This window comes from Macrosteles quadrilineatus, unplaced genomic scaffold, assembly GCF_028750875.1.
Source record: "Macrosteles quadrilineatus isolate MER2022 unplaced genomic scaffold, UCM_ALF_1.0 Scaffold_1__1_contigs__length_201487025, whole genome shotgun sequence".
Taxonomy (NCBI): domain Eukaryota; kingdom Metazoa; phylum Arthropoda; class Insecta; order Hemiptera; family Cicadellidae; genus Macrosteles; species Macrosteles quadrilineatus.
The window spans coordinates 3284641-3298569 of NW_026542594.1; the positions used below are offsets into that span (position 1 = coordinate 3284641).

A 13929-nucleotide genomic window follows, 5' to 3' on the forward strand; every position below is an offset into this window, starting at 1 on the left:
CCGCTGGTAGCATTAACTTTTTGTCCAAGATTTTTTTATTATCAGCAAGTTTGGTTGGTTTGGTTCGGTTAATACAGTTTAATTTTATTATTAAGTCATTATAAAATTTAATTGAACAATTTCTAGTTGTATTTAATAAACAGAATTATTTTTCCGATTACTAAACTTTTGTTATATTATTTCTTTATCAGCAAGTTTGGTTAGTTCGGTTAGGTTATGATAGTTTAATTTTATAATTAAAAAATAATAAAATTGAATTTGAGGCATTTATAATTTTATTTTATGTACAGAACTATTTTTGCGATTAGTAAACCTTCATTGCCAAAGTGCTCTCTACTACAGCGCTGTTCACGGAGGAATTTTGAACTAAATGCCTCATTCGTACCTCCCCTAAGTCAGACCCCTTCTGTCCTAAGTATTTTGTAACATAATTTGAATTTTGTTCTGACATATAATTTATTTAAAGTTTATTTTTGTCATACCCTAATTAAAAAGTTAATCTTTTTACGATTAAATAAAAAGTCTGTTATGGAGTTGTCAATTTTCATCCGCCATTGCTGATCTTCGAGGGAATTACATAAATGAAGTGTAAGTTGTAGACTAAATTATACTAGGTCTATGGTTTCATTTCAATTAACTTAACTCACTAGGCTACCTTCCTTAAAAAATAAGGAATCGCACCAGTTTCCTAAATAAAAGGTATTTCTAGAGTTTTAAGTATAGGCCTAACTTCTCCCAAATCATATAGGTACTGATTGTAGATAGGCCTAGGGGCCTATCTGGATCCTGGAAATTCTCTCAGTAGGCTAGTTAAGTTATGCCTTAGGGACGAGCATCTAGGCTATAGTGGATGTTTTCGAAACATTGATGTTCAATAATTTTCACATTTACAGTAGGCCTAAGTTAGGTTAAAACCCAGTGCAGCCGAGCGAGGGCTAATTAGGGGCTGGGCCACCACCCAGCCGTCCTTATCCCTCAGCCGCCACGAATGTTTGCGGGGAGTATAAATCACATCAACATTAATAAAAATTGGAATTTCTTCTTGTAAAATACAAGAAATTGGCTATAACTTAAGTTAGACCCACTGCCACTTCAATAACATCATGATCGTCCTCACCTCAACCCTCAACGTCTGCTAACCAACATAGTTAATAATCTCACAGTTGACCTAAAAGGGAAAACTTGCTATACTGTATAGTGCATAGGCCTAATATCACAGTGCCTAAAAGTGAAAATGTGCAAAAGTATGATCTCACAGTGCCTAAAATCAACAATGTGCAATAGTGCATAATTTCATGTATGAGCAACTAATTAGGCCTAATTATATTATATGGTACCATATGTGTAATGAAAGCCCAACAGTAAGAAATTCCATGCTTAGCAAAAATATTTTCTTTAAAGGCCTAACTTAAAGCATAACTTACTGCAGTAAATAAGTTATTACTGAATCCAATTGATATTATACTAGGTGAAACCTGTTGATATCGACGGTTGCTTTAAAGGCTTACGACAATTCTTCTAACTGTGATAAAAAGAGTGAAATTATAAAAAATGTGAGCATTTAGCAAGTTTAATGAGTAATAAATAAGTGTAGAAACATTAATGACTATTGCGTTAGTTACAAAATATGGTTGATCATTCAATGATAACATATTTCTTATAACGTCTGTCATAGGTGTTATGGTTCCTATGTTAACTGGTTCTTCTTTTTGATGAATAGCCTATAACTTATTAAAATGAAGAATGCTTTTAGAAGAATTTTTTTTTTTTTAGAAAATATCTGTTTGTTGAGAAGGCATGTTCTTACTTCAAAGGAAGGCCCACCAGCTGTGTAGGCTGAAGTTTAATTTTTCCTTCGTCACGTCGGTCATCATACCGTACTTCTGTGCCTATTCATTCTCCCCTCTATATTCAACAATAATAATTTTTTTAGCATCCTTATATATAATACGTGAAGGCGATTTCTACGAAACACTACTCCTCCGTTAATAATGGACGGATTTTTACAAAAGACGTGTCAAAATAAAGTATTTTTTTGTAGACGCCCCCTTTCACAAATTCCTGTAATAAAAGTCCTCATCCTCGGGCTTTGCCCCACAGGCCATCAAAGTTGGGTATTCTCCCATATGATTAACAAGGGGTAATCTAAATATTTAATTTGAAACTTTGTCCCCACTAACTTGAGAGGACGGCTGGGCGTAGAAACTTGGTAGAGGTGTCCAAAGAAAGGTCTTGATCTGTAAATGAGTTATCAAAAGAAAAACTAAGCAAAATCCCTTAGGACTCTGCCCCAGAAACCTTTAAAGATCCCTCCACAGAGTTGATTACATTTTGGCCTTGTGAATAATACTTTTTAATGAAACAGCTGTTCATTTTTAAATTGTATTTCAAACAACACACATATTGGGAGTTACTGAATTTTACCAAATAAGTATTTGCAATATTATTTTCTGATTTTAAAATTGATTTTCTTCTTTATCATGTCATGTTTTGCAATATAACGTTCCATTACGAAATCAGTGGAAAATCCTTTTATTACAGCAATTCTAAAATTATTTCTTATTGAACTATCTTATATCTATTGTACGGGTTGGTGTCTGCGTTTTTCACCACTTTTGCCTACATTTTATCATATTATTCTACACATATCAAATATTTATGTACAAATATCTGCTCTTATCTTGTCTAATAAAATCCAAACATAGAGAAGAAACCTTGCCTAAAATGGTACCCTTCTTGACAAATTATTTGCACCTATCTATATTACGAACTTTGGCGCACTGGGTTGGCAACGTTATTGAAAATAACACAACATTTTGGCTGTAAAATATGGTAAAAGATAAAATACTATTTAAACAGCTACTGTCATGACAGAAAGGTCATATAGCTTTTTTTAAACTAGATCACATAATCCTTTATAAGATACGTTGATTAACAATATGTAAACGCCAATATAGCCTATACGTTACAGCCAATTTTCAGTATTTTAGCTGTTTGGAAATATCCAATATTGCTATGTAATTAGCATTATTTGTTGCCAATGAAGCAAGACCATATGAACTAGGAGGCCCCTAACAGTTAAAGAATAAAAGCCAACTTCACTTTAGGTATTCCACTACACCTAACATTCCGCAGAGAGATTATATTGACAACTTCATGTTATTGATAAGGCTGAGACAACTAACTGACATCCCCCATGTCAAGGAATTCCAGCTTTAACAGTAACCCCACAATCAATTTCTCAAAACTATGCTAGAGGGTTCATTCATTGGCACAGAAGTACGATATGAACTGACGCGACGTGACGAAGGAAAATTCAAACTTACACTGTAACGGATATACCTCCCTTTGAATTTAGAATATGTCTTCCCAAAAAATATTTTCTTTTGAAATAAAATCGTATTACACTGATGAAATCACGGAAGTGTTTAACTACAAAAGATCCACCAATACGATTTTAATACTATTTAAAGGTTCTTCCAAAGGAAGAGATGCCATATAACATACTAATAATAACTCCGATGAGGTTCGGTATGGGGAATATTTTATTCATTGAATGATCAACCAAATTTGGCAACTAATGATGCAATTAATATCATTATTGTTTTTGCACTTATTACTCTTTAAACAATGCCAAATGCTCAAAATATGTATATTTCACCCAATTTATCGCAGTTAGATAAATTAATGTAAGCCTTAAAAGTAACTGTCGATTTTGACGGGTTTTACCTAGTAACTTTGATTCCATGACATGCGGATGTCAGTTGTCTCAGCCTTATTAATTAGCCTACATAAAGTATTCAATATAATGTATCTTCGGAATGTTAGATGTACGGTAGTGAAATATACTTGTACTGAAGCTGGCTTTTATTCTTGAAATGAGAGACCTTGTTCATATGGTCATGCGCCTTCATTGGCAACAAGTAATGTAAATGACAAAGCAATGCTGCATTTCCAAAAAGCAAATACTGTAAATTATTATGTAAATAGTGACGTTTACATGCATTATTGTTAATCAACTTATCTGAGAAAGGATGAGGATATCTAGTTCAAAAGGAACACCTCCTTTATGGCATGACAGTAACTGCTTAAATGGTACCTAATTACTCGTTGTGAAATTTGTTTTACAGTCAAAGTGTAGTGTTATTTTCACAAATCTCACTTAAGGCCAACCGAGTGGGCCACGGTCCATAATTGGCCACTGCAAACCATCTGTCAAGATATAGGTACAGTAGGCCTACTATTTTAGGCAAGGTTTCTGTGTTTGGATGTTATTCACGATAAGAGCATAATGAACTTCTTCTGCAGATGAATAATCCGTTGGTTAAGAGAAATATATAAGCTGAATTAATAAATGTCACAATCCAAGCGCATTAAAATTGCTTTGGCCTGAACTTATTTTGTAGTATCGAGTTTGAGCATTTTGTTTATGTTACTATCTGGGTAAGTTACCGGTGCACTTTAAAAAAATTTCTTGTAGAGAAAAATTAAATGGTTTTTGTTGCTGAGTAGCGCTAGTAAACATATACAACCTTTTTTATTACTTTTAATAACATCCAAAGGCTCTGTTGTGTTTTCACTAAGCTGAATGAATACATCAAAGTAACATCTCTAAAAAGTCTGCAATAAATTGCAATTTTGCAGATTAAGGACTACTAGGGTCCCTGTTGCTCGAATTCGAGCAATTGCTAAGTATTACAGGCGTTATTTTAAAACAAATAACAGTCATAATTTCTGATGACTTTAAAAGATTCGACTTAAAGATTATGGAAATACTCAAGATGTACATAACAGATCGATATAATCATCATTTCTTGTAAATATCTTATCTTTTTTTCAAAAGCTGACCATGTATTTTAGTGTTTTCTACAAATAGCCTTGATCATAGCCGCATTAGGTTGTCCATATAATGATTATTAAAAAAAAAACATTTTTTGTATTTCTTCTCCTTGGTGGTGTTCTATGACTTTCCTATGTTTCCATAGTTGGCAAATCGGCTGTTTCAATGTTTACTAAGAAATGCAGCACAGTGTTAATTCAGTTTTCTTTTTAGTGTATCAAATTATCTAGGCTCTCTCGCTTTTTTCCAATGTAATATTTACGCCAACCCAAATTCAAATAGTAAATATTTCATTTCAACCAAGTCAGTAAATGTTTGTAGCAAACTGATAAATTAGCAAACTTATTGACTGTTTACAATTAACATATGTTCTTCTTCTCACTTTTAATTTCTGACAACAGCTGGAATTTCATAACAATTTTGGTTCCCATGTTAATCTTACGGAGAAATACAAAACTTTAAAGGGCCCTAGGGCCTCACTCTCTAATTATTTCCCTAAAAAGAATGTTTCCTGCACAACTTCACGTTAGCCTACGCTCTTTCCAATGACACCAAAAACATGTCAGTCGGTTCAGTAGTTTCGTAGGAGTAATTGTCACAAAAAACCTGCTTGCCTATTAAATATGTAGGCCTATAGATCTAAATCATGGACATATTTATTCATACAAATTATTAAAAAAATACTCCAGTTGCTGTAAACCACTACTGTATTAATTTAACAAAATAATGGACACGGCTCATATGGGCAACGTGCCCTAAACTGCACTTGTATTATTTTGTACAGTATTGTATTACACAATCAAAATCTTTTCCAATAATTGAAAACATGTATGGAAATAATCTCATGAACCTATGATGATCTGTCTTGAATAATATGACAAAATATCGTTAGAAGTGCAGGGTGTCTAGTAGTCGGGAAAATCGGGAAAGTCGGGAATTAGTATTGAATTTCAAAATGGTCTTGAAAAGTCGGGATTTAGTCTTGAATTTGATTTCAAAGTCGGGAATTTCCATAATTTTGCCGCGATCGTCGTCTTGCGTTTACGTAACCGCGAAAGCCAGTGATGATGATGTCTACACGGCATCGGGAAATGTTCACGATTTTGCCGCGATAGTAGACGACGACGATGACGTTTCCGTGACCGCGGGAGATGACGATGACGTTTCCGTGACCGCGGGAGACGACGATGATGTCTACACGGCCGCGGGAAATGTTCATGATTTTGCCGTGATCGCGGACGACGACGATAACGTTTCCGTGACCGCGGGAGATGACGGTGATGTCTAAACAGCCGCGGGAAATGTTCACGATTTTGCCGCGATCGCGGACGACGACGATGACGTTTCCGTGACCGCGGGAGATGACGATGACGTTTACGTGACCGCGGGAGACGACGATGATATCTGCTCGGCCGCGGGAAATGTTCATGAATTTGTCGCGATCGCGGGAGAGTACGATGACGTCTCCGTGACCGCGGAAAATGACGATGACGTTTCCGTGACCGCGGGAGACGACGATGACGTTTCCGTGACCGCGGAAGACGACGATGACATTTCCGTGACCGCGGGAGACGACGATGACGTTTCCGTGACCGCGGGAGACGACGAAGACGTTTCCGTGACCGCGGGAGACGACGATGATATTTGCTCGGCCGCGGGAAATGTTCATGATTTTGTCGCGATCGTGGACGACGACGATGACGTTTCCGTGACCGCGGGAGACGACGATGATGTCTACACGGCCGCGGGAAATGTTCATGATTTTGCCGTGATTGCGGACATCAACGATAACGTTTCCGTGACCGCGGGAGATGGCGATGACGTTTACGTGACCGCGGGAGACGACGATGATATCTGCTCGGCCGCGGGAAATGTTCATGACTTTGTCGCGATCGCGGAAGATTACGATGACGTTTCCGTGACCGCGGGAGACGACGATGATGTCTACACGGCCGCGGGAAATGTTCATGATTTTGCCGTGATTGCGGACGTCAACGATAACGTTTCCGTGACCGCGGGAGATGACGGTGATGTCCAAACAGCCGCGGGAAATGTTCATGATTTTGCCGCGATCGCGGACGATGACGATGACGTTTCTGAGACCGTGGGAGACGACGATAATGTCATTGATGGCTACAAGACCGCGGGAAATGTTCATGATTTTGCCGTGATAGCGGACGACGACGATCACGTTTCTGTAACCGCATGTCTAAACGTACGGTACGCGGAAGATTTCATGATAAAAAAAAAACAAATTTGCTAGTTAGAATTTTTTATTGCTGCATTATTTCTTTACCTTAAAACACCACATTATCATAATACTACTTTATGACAAAGACAGTGGTTGGTGTAGTATTATTCAGAAAATTTTGTTAAGCAATAAAAATTGGTATCGGTATCAAGAATCGAGAATCGATACATTTTGGTATCAACAACCACTAATTGTTGAAAAAACTAGTCTTGAAAAATCTAGAATTAGTCTTGAAAAGTCTGGAATTAGTCTTGAATTTTATAATGGAAATAAACTAGACACCCTGGAAGTGGTAAAAAAGGCAGACACCAACCACAATAGACATAAGATAATTTAATAAGAAATCATTTTTTCACCACACTATGATGTTTTTGGCTGTATTACATACGTTAATTGGTAGCTGAAAGTTATGTTTTGCTGGCCATGCCAGCTGTCATCATAATTTGGGGACCGAGCAGGTTTTTACAGGCCGGGGCCGCAAAATCAGCTGTCCCCTTACTTACTTAAAACATGAATGCGTTTTAAATACACAATCAAAATCCATAGCATTGCAATATAATTGTGTTATTGTCACCGTTGCCTAGCAACTATTTATTTTTATTTTTGCTGATTCCTCAAATTATTTCTTCACATAACCTTAAAGTTGTAGTTGTGTTGACTATCAGTGTGCGTTATTATAGTGGTGAATACTGGTAATAGGGTATAGTGTGGTGAAAAATAGCGTTCGTACCACGGACCGAAATAGTTTTGCAGCTCTCGATCGATTTAAGTTCTCGACTTCGTCTCGAACTTAAAAACTATCTCGAGCCGGCAAAACCTCATTTTCGGCCCTAGGTACGAAATATACTATAAGAGGTAGGCTACTGTAATATTAAGATTTTCCGATGATTTCGTAATTGAACGTAATATTGCAAAACATGACACGATGCAGAACAAAATAAATTTTAAAATCAGAAAACTACATTGCAAATACTTCTTTTTGACAAACTCAGTAACTCCCTATAATACCGGTATATGTTGTTTCAAATACAATTTACTTTGACACACTGCTGACGATCAGATAAATAGGACTCAATCCAGTCAACACAGTTGTCAGAGAAACCAGTCAAGCACAGTTTAAGGAGCAAAAGACGATGGTATACGCAGTCAAACGCCTTTGAAAAGTCAAAGAGGGTTAAAATTGTGGCCTGTCTATTATCCATTGCACGGCGGATGTTATCTGTAATTTTCAACAAAGCAGTGGTTTTTTTAATAACACCTTCTAACCCCATAAGTGTCATAATGCTTAAATAAAATAACATGCTTGTATAAAAGGGTTTAAAGTTACAAGTTCGATTGAGTAAACTAAAACTAAAGTTTAGCCTGCACAATGTGAAAAATACTATTTTCCCATGCAATATTAAATACCCCCGCCGCAGCAAACCTGCAGACTAAGCGAATTTCCATTTGCCTGATTGGATTTACACTAAAATGTCTCCTTAAAAATATCACATTTATTCCCAATTTAAATAACATTAGTTTGAGTACTTAGGTTTGCTGCAACAGGGAGGGTAAAAATGTGTTTTTTTGTAAAAGGTTAATAGTTTAGTATGAAATGAATGCATTTTCCAAATTTGATCAAAATATGTTCATAAACAAGCAAACTACAACAGTTAACTTATTCTCCATAAGAATAACATGGGTATTTTAAAATTACAGATTTTTGGAATTTTCTCCGTAACCATTAGGCGCATAGTAACGCTTTAATATACTAAATTATTTGTTTTTTTAAGCTCTACAAAATAGTTTGAAAAGAAATTGCTAAATTTTAAGTTTTTAGGGTCAAAAACGGGAAAACCCTATTTTTACCCCATAAAACCCCCCATAAACCCCTGTTCCCATAGTCCGATCATGCTGGTTCGCGAACTCGTTCGAATAAACATAGGTTTACACGTTTGTACCAAATTTCATCAAAATCGGATCATTTTTGCTCAAGTTATCGCGCTAACGGACACATATATAAATATATATATATATATATAAATATATATATATATATAAATATATATATATATATAAATATATATATATATAAATATATATATATATATATAAATATATATATATGAATTTGAACGGATGGTGTTTTTGGCCTCTAGGGACCTCAAAACAAAAAAATAAATTGGTCCCGGGTCCAGGTCTCACCATGAGTACTACGGTAATAGCTTATTCCCTATAGGGGAAATTCGCTAAAAGGAAAATTTGAAGTTCAATTGCAGAGACTGACTCTTAACACTAAGCAATCTTAAGCTGTACCAATTTACTTATGTTACTGTTTTGTTACAGGGGATGGAGACTGATGATGCTTTTCTCTGCCACAAATGTGGCAAAATATTCTACAAACTTTCAACCTTAGAGTCACATTCAAGGTGGAAGCATGCAGAAAAAACAAATGAATTCATGTGTGATCAGTGCGGAAGAACATTTCAGAAAAAATATAACTTGATAAAACATTTAGAAAGTGCTGTTCATGATATTTCTGAATCAGTTAATTGTGCTTTGTGTGTCTTTAAAGCATTAAACAGGAAGCTGATGTGTGAACACTATCAAAGTTGGCATGGTATACATCTGAAGGAAACAAATGTTTATTTCAAAACTCCTGAAGAGTTTTTTGTCTGGAAGAGTGAGTATGAGAACAAAACTAAGTCAAGATTTGTAAAAATGTCAAGTAGTCGTATGAGGAAAAATGGATTTATTAGAAGTACATATTTTTGTCACAGAGATGGCAATTTCATACCTAAAGGGAGAAATTTGAGGCACATGAAAGTAAAAGGATCCAATAAAATAAATGCCCATTGCCCAGCCAAAATTGAAGTTGAAATGGGGGAGAAAATCACAATTGTTAGTTATATAGACACTCACCTGGGTCACAATCAAGACATTTCTAGAATGAGCATAGATCCGGATGACAAATTATTGATAGCAAAAAAACTTGCTTTAAAAGTTCCATTCGATCAAATTCTTGATGATATTAACAGTTTCAGAAGAGATGGTATTGATACGAAGCGAGTTCATTTGTTAACTAGAAAGGATCTTTGGAATATAGTAGACTCTTTTAAGATAAATCCCAAAAATGTTGTTTTCAGTAAAAATAACATAAGAAGAAAGAAGAAGATGCAGGATTTGGAAAATGGACAAAGAATGAGTTCAGATACACTGAACATGTATAGCCAAGAGAATAACAGTGTTGATGATGAAAAAGTGATTTATGAACACACTGAGGAGGAAGAATATACTGACACACAAGTTGTTTCAGTGAAACAGGAAAATATAGTATATTATCCTGTTGATGAAGACCATCAGTATGTTGAGGGATATTCACTAATGGCTGATGAAAGTGATGAAGAGGGTGGGACATGTTTAATCATCAATGCTAATGGAGAACTTGAAAGCATCACTGGTCATAAAATAATTTATACTGAGGAGGGTAATATAGAAATTTGTAAAGCCTTAAACATGGATGAAAGTAAAATAATTTATGATGATGGTACCACGGTTTCGCAACAAACACAAACCCTGTCTAAGTCCGAGACCAGAAAGAATGAAGAAACGGAAGATTACTTTTCAGAGGGAGTATCAACAAATAAGTCTACATTACTTAAGTCCAAAATGACATCTTCACAGAATGAAACAGGCTACAATGAAAAACTAGACGAGTGTGTCACAGAAAATTTAAATTATACAGAAGTAGCCGAGGACCAATATATACAGCTGATGGAAGTAGAAGAGGTTGTAGAAGATCCCGAAACAGTAATAATCAAAACTGAAAATAATGAAGGTGGGTTGGATCAGTCAATGATGTCTGTAAAAGACGACTCATCTCAGTATGAAGTAACAATATCAAACTACCAAGGAGAAGATGATGACTACGTAATCATTTCAACTGAAAATGAAGACATGGTTGAATGTGGATCCAGTATTGATTCATCTGAAACGTATACTACTACTGAAGATTTAGATGCATCAATATCTCTTGAAACAGTAGTTCTTGACACAGGTGAAAATGGCCATGAATACAACATAGAATCGACAGATGTAATAGCTACAAGTGATGGACCGGCCAAGTGGAAAAATACATCTAGGGTGTTACAAAAAACTTTCAATATTGAAGACTTGAGTAAGCTTAATAGTGAACAGGAGTTGCATGTTTATTCAAGTAATATTTCCTCACTAGAAAATGTCATAGAAGTTTTCTCTGAAAATATCAGCAAAGATTAAGAACATTAATATTAATGTAAAGGATTGTTGAATATTTATTTAAACAATTTTTTATTCCCATTTTGTTTTAAGTAGTTATATTAATCAATTCGGTATTGTAAATCAGGACACTGTTATTTAAAAAAAATACTTGTCAATAAACATTTGGTTTTTTAATAAAAAATACTTACTCTTTAAATATGTTATATTTAAATAAACTAGGCACATAAATCAAACAGAATGTTTCACTGTAATGAGTTTTGTTACATTGACAAAATAAAACTGGTGTCACTAATAACACCTCTTAATTTAAATTTTTAACTTAAATAAAAACTGTTGAATGTAAATTCAGAGCAAACCCAAGGATTAAACCATAAGGGTAAAAACACATACAGCGATTGTGGGGCGATTCCGTGCAAGCTGTAGCGGCGCGACTGAGAGCGATTGACATCGCACACCAGCAAGTAGCGAGAGCGACACAAATGAGAGCTCGATAATTTCCAAGATATCACATAGTAAGTTTTCACGCAATTTGCATCACAGTGAAAATACGTGACTAAAAACATTCATTTTGCATGCTTTAAACCGATCGGAGTGGTTACATGGAATGAAGGGAGGTACATGGTGAATATAACCACTTGTTTCCACTTCTTAAAGAAGCATTAATCGCGATTCATGCAATACATGTCTACCTCGACCTCTGAATACATTCTTTCAAAAAGAGAAGGTTCGAGAAGGTTCCAAAACGCTCTGGGTAGGTTCCATTTCCAGTAGAATGGAGGTACAGAGCGGACTACTGGCGAAAGTGTAACTAAAAATGTCCACAAGATCTTTGTCCGCTCCGCTCTCAAACTCTAGAAAAACAAACGAGATTGTTTCAAAGTTAACTGCTCCGCTCCGCTACGCTCGCTTCAGCTGTTTGTGTGCGCGTTACTACTTGATAGTATGGGTTTGATTTTGTCTCTCTAAATCGTGCCGCTCCGCCCCGCCCCCAGTCTCTGTTTGTGTGTTTCTACCCTTAGGCTTGCCTTAAAGCAGATAGCAGAAAATTATAAAGTACTAGCTGTACCCGCGGGCTTTGCCCCTGTTTAACTTCATATTCGTATTTGCATGCCTCAATCACGTCCTGGTTGAAGTTCGTTCGCTACGCTCACTCACCCTTGGGTTGGAGCTCGTTCGCTGCGCTCACTTGCTTTCAGGTTGAAGTTCGTTTGCTACGCTCACTCACCTATTGTTTGCAAATTAGCTGTTACAAATTTAAAAAAATATATAGTGCTGCACCCTGTTGGGAATCCTTGTAAATTTAAAGCTATTGAACATCATAGAACAGAACCAGCTTGTTTAATTGAAACAGCTGTTAAGATTCATTAATTCCTTTTAAATATGAAAAATCATTAGGTTAACATGGGAAACTCCAGAGCCACTGGGGCGGAGCCCGAGAGTCCGATCCGAATAAAAACTACTTAGTTTTCCTATTTAATGCCCAAAGAATCAGTGTACCGAATTTCAGCCTCCTAGGTAAATGGGAAGTGGGAGAATTAGTGATGAGTGAGTGAGTCAGTCAGTCAGTCAGTGAGGGCTTTGCCTTTTATATATTTAGATTAAGTTCTCACATGTAGTCTGGTTTTGATAAAAGAGAAGTTTGGTTTTTATTAACATGCCTGACACAACATTTAGCTGTAAAAATCTAACAAATATTTTTAATTATACTTTCAAACATTTTTACTGTTCATGGATCCATTATTTAAAGAATCCATAATTAAAGATAAAACAATCTGTGATGTTTAGCTAAATATTTTAAACCTTAAAATAGTACCTGTCATTTACTATGCTTTTTATGGCTGTATACAATGTTGGATTTCATATTCTCAGTTAAGACTTTTTTAATTTACGTGACTTTGATGTGTTTAGCCATAAATGGTGTATTTTTATGAACAGATTTTGTGCAGTAAAGATTTATTATGTTTGGATGTAATCTGTGTTATTTTTTGTCTTAACATGGGACTGGGATATGTGTGTTTATAAACAAAAGTAATAAAGGATACAAAATAAATGTATATTGAAAATAAGTTTAATTGATCTGCCAATAGTGTGCTGCTGTCAAATACTTTTTTATTCTTGTCCACCGACTAAAATTAATTGAAACCATGAGGAAACATATAGTTAATTATAAATAGTAGACAAACTAGCTTTAAAAAATATCTGAGAACATAGTTTTTTTTTTTTATAACATTGCACTTTAGAGTCATTCAATATTATCTCTTTGAATGAAAAAAAAAATGATCCCTGTAAATGGAATCTACTGGCAAAACTTTAAGCCAGCAGTTAACATAATATTAAATTCGGGGTTTTGGTTTGTATGAGGACAAACAACAGTATTAACTTCTGTGTCACTATTTAATGGTTGACTTCTCTGTTGAACATGTCAATAAACAATGTTGTAGCTAGATACATGATTTTGGGTCTTGTAATAGCTTGAAAATTATCAAATGACCACAGTAAGCAGCTGCAATCATCCTTAGTCCTACAAGAGCTATGTTTTTGTGATTTAAATGGTTTTCACTATTGTAAGTTTTAAATCCCTTCATTTCTAATTATACAA

The 13929-nt window shown here is 35.4% G+C and overlaps 1 protein-coding gene across 1 annotated transcript; it reads left to right on the plus strand.

Moving 5' to 3' along the window:
* The first annotated feature begins 413 nt into the window (after window positions 1–413).
* LOC129004393 (uncharacterized) lies at window positions 414–13519 on the plus strand. The gene is made up of 2 exons (XM_054432966.1): window positions 414–588; window positions 9417–13519. Exon 2 carries the CDS (start codon window positions 9420–9422, stop codon window positions 11346–11348), a length of 1929 nt encoding a protein of 642 aa, XP_054288941.1. The 5' UTR covers window positions 414–588; window positions 9417–9419; the 3' UTR covers window positions 11349–13519.
* Window positions 13520–13929: the final 410 nt, after the last annotated feature.